Here is a 12,233-nt window from a genome sequence, read left to right as displayed (position 1 = left end):
TCTCTATGTCTCACCAATTCTACACTGGCAGTTATTTTGTAATTCCAGGTCAAAAATCATTTTTGTGTCACTGTGCAAAATCATCCTTGAGGAGAAAACTGCCCAACAGTAGTGCTGTGGTCAATGGCATGACATCTTCTAGATGGCATGCTTAAAATCTGTCCGCAGGAAATTAAAATGTGCAATAATATGACCCAACATTCTACATATTAAATGCAGGCTCATAACTTAGTAGCAGTTATCACTTCAAAGTGTGCTTGTATGTGTGTTTCCTGGAGTTAAATACAGATGAAGTGAAGACAATATTAATATTACGTTAAGCTACCCTTATGTATTGATACATTTATCAATTCACAAATTTGTTGACTGGGGTAGAACACTGATCCAAATGGAATGTGTTCATTTAAAGAGTAATTTTCGTTTTCGGAAAGGGACTGAGCACAATATATCTGGGATATTCCACTGTTATAGATGGCAGATGAGTAAATATGGCTTAATAGAAATGGGGCATGAGTTGCAGAGACAGAAGCCTTCATTTGATGACTAATTCAACATTTGCAGTAGGATACATATAAAAAGAAATGCATTACATTTTAGAATTCAAAAAAGTCACATTTTGGTTCACCCTAACACACACCCTGTTTCTAATCAAGGAATTATAACTCAGTGGTGCAAGCTGGATGTGCTACATATCCATCGCAGAAATTGATGCCTGAAATGAATCTGCAAATAAAATGCAGGTTTAATGATGACCACAATGGATACTTGTACAAGATCCCTCAAGCAATCCAAGGTGTTGCCTGCCTAGATCAACAAGTAAAATGAAAAATCAGCTTACCTAATGTAAGATGACTAAAAAGTCGAATAATTCCACAAGCATAGTACCCAATTAATGTGGATAACAACTGGTAGCACAGATCTGCAGAAATGTATGAAGTAAGCAATGTAAAAGACAACATTTAATTTGTGTGCCTGTACTACTTTTAAACAGTACCTCCTCCTTTTGTCTTCTGCTGAGAGATAAAATCTTCTAACCGGGCTCGGAAATATTTTTCTCCTCCAACTTTTTGATTAGTTCCATCATCCACAAGCATGAAGGCTGAGTAATTACTGTCTAATGAGTACGTAGGACCATCGACATCTGTTAAACTATACTTGGCCGGGGATGATCCCTGTGAACATATAAAGCAGTATATGAATTTCTTTAGGAAAGCACAGAGCAGGTAACTATTATGCCATTTCATTCATTAACCACACCACTGTATGCATGTTCATGTGTGCACCTTTGCATATATACAGAAGTTGGGTACAGTAATGCTATTCAGCTAGATGAAAAATTCCAAACAGTCCTGCTAGTACACCACAGATTTCTACAAAGAAAGGACTGCAAAAAATCTGAATTTTGAGAAAATATTTATATTCAACAGTTTCCAGTATGAAGGTTACACATTCAGTTTGGACTCTGTGGCTGACATACAAAGCTCAGAGAACTTTACCATTTTAAAAAATGAACACTTAACATATAAAATTACTGTGAGAGGCTAATGACAAAAACACTGAGATCACAGAGATCTTTAGGTAGCACAAAACAGTTCTGCTCTCTCTCTCCCTCCACAGTGTATATGTATGTGTGAGTGCATGTAGTGACGGACTTGTATATTTCTAACTTCATAATTGTTTCATGTACCCTGAGTTCCACACAACCTTTTTTGATCATATATTTACTTATTTATTGACATTTGATTACTGGGAAAGTCAGACTGGGTAGGAGTCCATTTTCAGCAGGGGCCCTGGGTGAAACATTCTAAGTATTACAAAACATTTTAAGAACAATAATTTCATAGCCTTTAAAAAATAATACAAAAAACAAGTACAGTTTAATTATACTAAATTAGACATAATACGAAAAAATTGGTTAAGAATAGACAAGTTATATGGTAGTGATTTAATAGTTAGAGAAATTTTAGTCAGTTTATAGAGAAATTAAAGGTAAGTTAGTTTAACAAACAGGAATTATAATGTGAAGTGAGAGAAAAGCAGACTTGTGGTATATTTAGAATGAAAGGCGGGGGCAGAAATTGATAGAAGTAAGGAAGTGAGAGAAGAAGGGAGAGTAAGGAGATGTAAAAAGTTATTGGTTCACATTTAGGGATATAATTTATCCTGGTGCTGAGCAAGAACAGAGCCAGCTTTTGGCTAGGAAGTCTTTTTGAATGAAGGATGGCAGGGAAGGTATTGACCTGAGGGCTAGAGATAAGGAGTTCAAGGCCTTACCAACATGGTACAGGTACAGACAATGCCCAGCATATTTGATAGATTTGTGGACAGACAGGATTTTTGTGTCATTGGGTCATCATGACTGACTAGGAACATAGCTGTGTAGAATGTTTTTTAGTGCTGGACAAGCAGATGGATTCTGGATAATTTTATAGGTGGGTAGTTGATGGGGTAGGCTTTTTAGTGCTATACAGTGGTGAGTTCTGAAAGGGATATTTGCTACAAATTTAGCAACTTCGTTATAGCATTGTTCAAGTTTTGATTTTTGTGATGCCTGAAGGGTAGTAAGGATGGGAGCACCATAAAGATGTGTGGGGAGGAGATAAAGATAGGCTGTAGCAAGTGTAGCTTTAGTTGCATCAGTGAAGTAGGGAAGTACGATTGGTAACAGGTTCAACTAAGTTGGACAGAGCAGGGGAGTGGAAAGGTTTATGGAAGATATTATGTACAATGGTGAGTTGGTTGAGAAGTTCAACCAGTTGAGTTGACGGAGTGCAGTACAGTGGTGGGATTTGTGGAATGGTTAATGGAAAATTTGTCTATTTGTTATAGCAGCTCCCAAGGTTCTTTAAGTCAGTCTTATGCAGGTTGGTGAAGATTTGTGAGCAAGAAAGGAGGGTGGAAAGCTGGTGGGATCTGACTGTAGAAAGTCTGGCATAGCTAGTTGAGAAAGGTTTGCCTCTACAGAGTGAGCCAAGTTTAATGTGAACGTTTTTAATTGGGATTGCTATATATGTTTGTTGAATTTTAGGCATTTGTCTTATTGTTACACCAAGAAGTTTAGTTTGATTGATTCAATTCTTGTACCATTGGAGGAGTAGATAGAGAGAAAGGTTTGGTTATTTTTAGTTCTATTATTGCAGAAGACCATAAGCTTAGTTTTTTGGGGGTTGAAAATGAGTTGATGGTTGGTTAGGTATTTTTCTAGGTCTTGGAGAGATTCTTGTGTTTTTACTTGTAGTTCTTAGAGTGAGGGGGCAGGGCAGATAAGAAAGGCAGCATTGGCTTAATTGAATGATAGTGGCTAGTTGGGTGGAGGAACTAAGTTCATTAGTAAATATAATAAATAGCAGATGTCTGAGGATAGAGCCTTGGGGGACTTCCACAGTGATGGGTAGGGGGGGCAATTTGTTTTCCCATCTAGTAGACTGTTGTCTGTTGGAAAGATAGCTGTGAAACTAGATAAGGAATGTTACACTGAGGTTGTAAGTTGCTAGTTTTGTTGAGCACTATTTGGTGGGATACAGTATCGAAAGCTTTGGAAGACAGATGTGACAAGTTGACTGTCATTTTTGAGGTGATTTACTCTGTTAGTGAAGCTAATGCGTGCAGTAGTAGTACAATGTTTTGGTCTGAAACCATGCTGCGACTTTGATAAGAGTTTGTTGCTAAGAAGATGGTCAAGTAATTGATGATGAATACATTTTTCTAAGATTTTGGAAAGGGGGGTGTGATGACCCACCACTGGACCAGTAATCAAGGAACCTCAATCCTCACCAATGGCAACAGTGGGGAACGTACACTGAGAGAATGACAAGTAAACAGTATTTCCAGATGCAGCTCTCTACATCAAGTGCAATTTCCCATAAGGGTACAAAGAGAACGCAGTCAGTCTGGGGCTGGTTTCTCCCTCTTTCTCCAGATCCCCAGTAAGACTCTCCACTGGCACAGCTATAGAGTTGAGATCTCAGCTGAGTGATCAAACCAAGACTTCTCACCACCCTCTCTGTCCAACCAGTGCTGTGTGTCCCTGCCCAAGCAGCCAACACATAAGAGATGGAGGGCAAGGCTAATTTTAGAAATTCACTGGGGAGCTAATGTGAAGCAAAGTCACTGGGCTTTAGTTTATTTATGAGCTTTTTTATGTAGTTGGTTTGAATGAGTTTGGAAGAGAAAGGAGTATGGTTTTGGTTCTGTAGACATGGGGACTGAAAGGGGTAGATTGGTGTTGGGTGTTGGGGTTTGTGAGGGAAGTTATAGAGTTGATAAAGTGAGTATTAAATTGAGACGTTATGCAGCCGGAGGTGTTTTGGTAGATGGAGAGAGGGTAGAGGGTTTGCCAGGGTTGAAGAGATAGTTGCTACTTTGCCAACATTTTTGAGGGTTATTTGAATGCTTTTGTTGGCATGTTTGAAAGTAGTTTTTTGTCTTGGCTAGGTTTCTCAGCTGTTGGTATGAGATTAGGTTATCTTTGTTTTTGGATCTTTGGTATTGTGACCAAGCCCTATCTGTCTAAGTGTTAGTTTAGTGTCATTAGATAGCCAAGGGAGTTGTTTGATCCTGACATGGATTTTTCTGGTGGGATTAAGTTTGTCAAGTATTTGGAGGAATGTTGTATTAAAGTATTGAACAACAAGGTCTAATTGGAGTGTTTTTAATGGTGACCAATCACATTGCTGTAGCAGTGTTTTGAATATGATGGGGAAGTTGCTCTTTTTACCGTGGATGCTCTTAAATACAATGTTATTAGCTGTATGAAGTTGTTTCCCAAGTAGAAATGTGGGGGAGTGGGGTCACTAAGCGTGTCTGGAAGGCAGCCAGCTTGATAGGTCTGTTTGTAAGTATCCAATCTAAAATTGATTCTATTTTAGTGCGTTTACCAAATAAGTGTGGGAGAGTTAATGGTTTGAGAGAAACTGTAAAGGTTAATAAAGCTGGATGGGTTTTTGGAGGCATAAGAAAGCCAGTCTATGTTAAAATCTCCTAGTATTATTGTTTCTTGACTAAAATAAGAGGAAGCCTAGGACAGTAGGTGTTCAATAATGGGGAGATTGTATCCAGGTGGTATATAGGTAGTGACGATGGTTAAAGATTTGTAGTCTTTGATTACCAGGTGAGTGGTTATTATTTCGCAGTTGTGCATGTCCAGGGGAGGGCTGGTCAATTGGACAAGTTAGAGGGAGTTTTTAAACATGATAGCAATTCCTCCACCACTTTTGTTCAGTCTGTCTTGTCTAATAATGCTATATCCTTTGGTTAGAGTCTGTTAGTCCTTGATATGGGGCTTTAACCAAGTTTCAGTTATAAGAGCTATGTCTGGAGAGTAAAGGGCTAGGGCAGCATGGAAGTCAGTTATTTTGTTAGTTGTGCTTCTGAGATTGAAGTTGGTTATTAGAAGCTCAGAGTTTCTGCATTTGGGAAGTGGGTTTTTTTGAGAGCTGATGAGGTTTTGATTTGGAGAATTGGTAGTGGGGGGGGGCAAGGAGGCTCAATTTGTGTGGGGCCTGGATTAGGATGAATGTCTGCCTGGAATTTGATGCGAGCGAGAGAGTTGAGCAGGATGCACTTGATTTTAGTTAAAAGCCTGTGATATTTGTAAGTAGAGTGCAGGGTGTGTGTGTGTGTGTGTGTGTGGATGTATTTATAAGCATATACTTGGGAGTTACAGCTGTAGAGGAGGTGTGCTGAGATGGGAAAGTGTGTGTAGGAGTGATGGTGGATAAGATGTGTAGGAAGTGTGGGGGTGATAATTAGTGATGTGGTATGTGTGGTAGGATGTAGAATGATAAGTTAGTAAGAGGGGAGAGAGAGTAAGGGTAATGTAGTAACAACAGAGGTTAAAAAGGTCATAACAAAGGTGAGCTAGGTGAACCTAAGTGTATATGGGAGTGTGACGAGAAGTTGTGTGGGAGAGATAAGGGTGGAACTGTGTCTATGACAAGAGATGTTTGAATTGCTTGGGAGTGGATTGTATTGGGGGGTAGTGAATAAAGCTGTATTAAATTAGATAGAAAGTAAAAGCAAGAGGATTGGTGGTGGTTGTGTCAGATTGGGAAGTCTGTAATCAGCTAATGGTTGAGAGGGAGTGGTTTGGATAGATATAAATTACAGAAAAGGTGGGGTGGGTGGAAATGGGGGTAGGGTAGGGGAGCAGAGTGAGCCCAAGCATAGAGAAAGCGAACAGTATGGGATGAGCTGGACTTGAGCACAACAATCAGAAGACTGGAAGGTAGTAAAAAAAGTACAAGAATCTGCAACTTAAAATAATTGCTTTAATCTAGGCTAATTTAATTACATGAGGCAGCCCAAATAAGAGAGGTAAGTATAGATAACAGTTCTGGCATTAGGGAGAGCTTATAGGAAGTGACAGCATACAGATATATACAGTAGAGAAGAAAGTAAATAAAAGAAGAGATGTAATGAGCGGTAGGTGAGGGGCAAAACCTGTCTATACCACCCCAGTTAGTGTGCACTTCAATATTAAATGATTATACAGTATGTAGACTGAGTTACAAAGACATTTAGAATCTGCAAGTCCTGAGATTAATAAACCTACTTTCAGGGTAAAACTCACTGTCCTTTTTCAGTTTGTTAGATTATCTTTAGTGTCCCTTGCAGGCAGAGGATTTAAAGCATAGCAAGCTTCAGGACCCGATTAATGAGGACGAAGCACTTGAAATTATATTGCAGAATGGGTTAGTGACGAGCACACTACACCAAGGGGCACTAGGAGCTGAACATGAAACTAGGGCATGCAGTTTAAAATATCTATGTATATATGTATATATCTATGTGTGTGTATATATATATATATATATATATATATATATATATATATATACACATATATATATATATATATATATATATATATATATATATATATATATATATATATATACACACACATACATACATACATACATACATACACACACAGCTGGGGCTGAGCTCATATCATTTTCTTCCAGTATCTTCTATTAAAACATATACATTTAATCAGTTACAATACAATCAGGACCCATTGCTGGTACATTTTTTTTTAAAACAAGCAGCTTTACAAATACACTTTTCAACACAAGCATCTGTACAAATCAATTGGATATACAAATGGCATAATTCTTTACAAAATTCCAGCTGGCTATACTGGCATATGTTACACATCCACTGCCCTACTTCTCCTGGCATAGCTGGCAATACCTCACATCATCAGAGATGTATATAATTCAGAGCTGGAATCTATCAGGTAAACATCTGTCCCTGATTGGGCTATCAAATTCATTCCTCCTGGATCTTCAGGCAAGCTCTGGCTTATCTGTTGGCTGATCATCTGTTTCTAAGTTCAACAGATTATGTACTGTTTTAATACAGCAGAACTGAGCAATTAGCTAGCTAATGCAAATCAGTTTATGATTTTTTTGTGAAAATGTTCCAACACGTTACCTTACCTTGCAGTTAGGCATGATACATATCAACATGCTACATTACATACACACATAAATGAAGTGCACATTTTATTCCACCTACAGTGATAGCTATTCCACAGGTTCAACCCATCCCAGCCACCCCTTTTAATTACTGTGGAACAAGTTTTATTATCCATCTCAAAAGCCAACAGCACCTCATCCATGGATCCACTGGCTAATTATCAGTGCCAAATATGGCCAATCTGAGTCCCTACTTAACCTGTTTAATTTAAACCTCTCCACTGGTTTTATTCCCGAAGCCTATAAAATAGCCATTGTAATGCCATTATACAAGAGTGGCTCAACCATGGATCCTGGGTACCGTTTAGACCCATTATTCTCACTAGTCAAGTATGTAAAGCTATGTAGCATATCATCTCAGACATCAGTAATCTGGACATTGAAAATCTATTAACCCTGGACTCTTAACAAATTTGGCTTTGTCAAATGAAGGTCCTGCATCATTTCTTTGAAATAGTAATCAAAGCAGTGGAAAGTGGTTATACAATACATATGGCATATCTGGACCTGGCCAAGGCTTTTGGCACTATTCCCAATGTAGGTATTATTGACAAGATTGTAAGTCTGAATATAAATCCTTATGTTGTGTGGTGGATAGCTAGCTAATTGTGTGACAGAACTCATGGGTCAGAGTTGCAGGTACTCTTCTGAAAGCAAAAAAGTTACCAGTGGTGTACCACAGAGCTGAGTGCTGGGTGCTGGGTCCACTCCTATTTGGTACCTGTTTTTCAGACCTTCAGGCCAACAGTCCTGGCCTATGGTTATCTATGTTTGCAGGTGACTGCAAACTGGGTGGTGTTATTCGATCCTCTGCTGATTCACAACTGCTCCAACACACATTACATCATGTTAAGAATCTGCTCAAGGGCAGTGGCCTCAAATTAAATGTGAAAAAATGTAGCATAGTTTAGTTTGGTAAACAAAACATTTTCACATGACATATAAGTGACACACCTCTCTTATCAGATTCCATTGTGAGGGATCTAGGCACTCCTGTTGTGAATTCCTTATTGCTTTGTCCATCACATCTTCATAGTAATTCAGAAAGCCTTCTATCTAGCTCATCTAATTTCCAAAGGCATCTATACTAGATCCCCCCCAAAAAATCTTTAATCCCTATTTACTCCTCTCTCACCAGACCCATTACTAAATATAACATACTTTTTTTAGTTCAAATTTGTCTATATATCCCTACCTTGCCCCTAATCCCACACATCCTGCCCATCTCTACTGTTATACTCTCCTATCCGCACTTACCATCCACATGCACCCATTAAAATTATAGAATTTTACACCAAAAGCATTCACTTCCAAACTAGCACCTCCCCTCTTTGAACACACTATTCATCCAGCAATAAGCATTATTTCTTAACCTAACCTGGTACCTCCTTCTTCCCTACTATAATAATCCTAAACAGTTTTCCATTATTTCTCTTGACTGTGCTCACACACTTATCCTCAACCATAGTACCTAGCTGAAAGCACCGAGTTACCTTCAGCTACCTCAGTTAACTAACAAACTACTTTCAAACACAATTTCCCTTAAGAGCACACAGGGAGTACACTCCAGACGTGGGGCTGGAGACTCTCTCTCTCTCTCCAGGCCCCAAACAAGACTTAACACTGACCACATTGATCTCTGTGTCCAAGTAGCTGACACACACATTTGGATATTTGATTTTCAAACACACACACACACACACACACACACACACACACACACACACACACACACACACACACACACACACACACACACCCCTCTGGGAAAGGCTGGCACAGACTTACCAGTTGTGCCCCCTGTGCCCAGACTATAATGTAATTACACTGCCACCAATCAGCTACTCTAAGGCTCTTAGAAGAGTACCCAATTATACTGAGTAAAACTAATACTAATACAAATGTTAGAGTTTGACCAATGCAGCAAGGCTACCAGAAGCAGCCACAGTGTCACTAAAACAGCATTAAGTACTCTTAAGATGATAAACATATGCTCTAAAAGACCAGACACAATGAAAGGTATAGAAATATTTAATAATAAATAATAAAATAGAAAACATGAGAATTCTGAATATCTAGTTACAATGAACACCAGAGTTTCATACACAGGAGATATAAAAAAATAACACAATTGGACAAATTTACATAGATGCAAAAATAAAATAAATAAATAAATACTTAACTAATCTCACTATATTTTCCTGACTGACTAAAGATTTAATGTTCCCTAGTAAAGTTACTTACTATAGCAAGGCAAGATGAGGTGTGTGGCTGTATGAGATATCTGTGAGAAATGTTTCCTGTCGGGTTCTGAAAAACAAAGTGCTGCTGCGAGAGTTCCATCATATCTCTCACTAACATATAAAAATCATTCCAGTGCTGGTTATAGAATGACATCACATCTGGTCACTTGACTCTGGTACAATAGATACTCAGAGCTTTTCTAAGATCTGTTGCAGTATCTGAAAGCTATAAAACCATTTCAAAAACTTCCACCCTTCCAGGGTAGCAATTAGCTCACCCCCAAGGAGAATACAGTAAGATTCCTATGCCTGGTTTTCTCAGACATTTTTGCCTCTGGCTACAATCATAACTATAAGATAAAATCTTTATGGCCTAAACAAACCCATTTAATTTTCAACCTATTTTTCAAAATTACCTGGACTCTTCTGTTCCAGAATTCTCTGTTATAACTGATTAAATGTATATATTTTAATAATACTGTCTGACATACTTGTACATCTCTTTTCTGTCCAGCAGGACCCACTGTTGATGCATTTTTAACTCAAGCAACTTTACAAATTCATTTGTAACACAAGCATCTGTACAAATCAGTGTGACAGTCAAATGACATAAAATTCTATACAAAACTCCAGCTAGCTATGTTGGCATATGTTACACATGCATGGCCATACTCTCCCTGGCATAGATGGCACTTCCTCGTATCATCACATCTTGTTCAAAAAGAAGCAGGTCTACCCCAGTCACAATTCTAATTACAAGTCAGTCATCCTGTCAAAACTTAAATATAACTAGCTACACACACATCTTCACCTTCTAAAACGTCAGCTCTCCTGTATTAACCATCTCAACACAGAACCCCATTCACACATCCATTTAATTTCACAATCCCCCCTCCCAACTATAGGAACAGCTGAAATCCTGATGGCTACTCTGAAAATAAAAACCATAAAAGTATAACATTTGTATGAGTATATATCTTCCATGGAAATGACACTGACACAACCAAGGAACTCCTCTTGTGGGTTGCTTTATCTATCTGTCAAGAAACAATCATAACAGGATATTTTAATATTGATTAACTAACAGTAAAAAATATACCCTCCAACAAACACATTAACCTCTATGGATTTGTTCAACTTGCAGATACCCAGAAAGATATAACAAAAACAACAACAGACAAATCACCCTGGACTGGGTCCTCGCAAATTTTCCAGAAAAAGTTACATCCGCTGGTGCCCTATCAGACAAACTAAGTTACCACCTACTCACTTTTACTGCTATTAGGGTCTGTCAATCCACACCAAATCAATCAATCTCACAACAGAACTAACTTTGATAAAGACACCTTAACTAGTAACTTAAAATGAATCAATAGGCAACTACTAAAACAATTTCCACTAGATGAAGCTGTATCCTTCATCAGTAGCACTTTCCTAGATATACTCAACAACCATGCGCCTGTTAGAAATAACAGTTAAATTCAACTGAGCTCCTTGGCTAGTAAAACAAAGCAAGCTACCAATGATACATAGAGATAAAGCTTGGCATCACTGGAAGCAAAACAAAAATGAATTCAACCTCCTCATTTACAGACAGCTTAGAAATCAGGCCAAAATAAGATCAAATCATGTAAAAGATCTTACTACACTGGTCAACAAAATATAGTTTCTCTTAACCCTAAAGTATTCTGGTCATCAATAAACAAATTCATCCACACTGGATATACAACCTAACCAACTCTCACAACAATCAACATCACAGAAAGTATAGCTAGCCAATGCAATACTTTCCTCATTTGAACAGTTGCCTCACTTTTTAAAGACAACTATCTCTATAATTATACAAGAGTCTGTTCAACAACCAAATACAATATTGCTGAAACCTACACAAACCTTCTTCACCAAAAAACTCTTCAAATGTAGGCCTACTACTCCTGCCTGAGATAACCTTCTTCCTGAATATGTTAAACTACAGCAGATGCAGTAACCTACCCAGGAGCATTTAATCAAATTGCTTCATCAAAGAGAGCTATGTCCCTCTTCTCTGGAAGAAATCCTACATTTTGCCACTTCACATATGTGGAAACTCTGTAGACTTCAACTACTGTCTCATCAGTATCCTCCGCACCTAGCTAAAATCCTAGAGAAATGTGTCCATCAACTATTAAAATCTATAATGGAAAATAATTTACTTTATTCTACCCAACATGGCTTCCACACACATCACAGTACCAACACTACACTCCTCAGTTTCTGTACTCACATTAACCAGCACCATAACACTGGCAAACTAGTATCAGTAGTATTCCTTGACCTGTCTAAAGCTTTTATATGGTGTCCCATCCTAAACTTCTTAATGGACTATTCTCCCTTGGACTAGATAGTCCATCCCTGTCATAGTTCTTCAGTTACTTATCTGATAGATACCAGACAGTCAAATGGACTAAGGAAATATCTTCCTTCCTATATCTGCAGGGGTTCCATAAGGCTCCATCCTAGGACCACT

General features: G+C 38.3%; 1 protein-coding gene across 3 annotated transcripts in view; it reads right to left on the bottom strand.

The window, feature by feature from the left end:
• Positions 1-12,233, bottom strand: part of LOC122811523 (transient receptor potential cation channel subfamily M member 4-like) — a 1,266,622-nt gene that overhangs the window by 578,087 nt on the left and 676,302 nt on the right. For all 3 annotated transcript variants that reach the window (XM_044083407.1, XM_044083409.1, XM_044083408.1), the window contains one exon: positions 995-1,172. In XM_044083407.1, the coding sequence (XP_043939342.1) occupies positions 995-1,172 (178 nt within the window). The remainder of the gene's footprint in view (positions 1-994; positions 1,173-12,233) is intronic.

Source organism: Protopterus annectens, chromosome 9.part0 (genome assembly GCF_019279795.1).
Source record: "Protopterus annectens isolate FY-2018-M chromosome 9.part0, PAN1.0, whole genome shotgun sequence".
Taxonomy (NCBI): domain Eukaryota; kingdom Metazoa; phylum Chordata; order Ceratodontiformes; family Protopteridae; genus Protopterus; species Protopterus annectens.
Note: the sequence above shows the minus strand (reverse complement) of the source record. Positions and strands in the feature narration are given on the sequence as shown.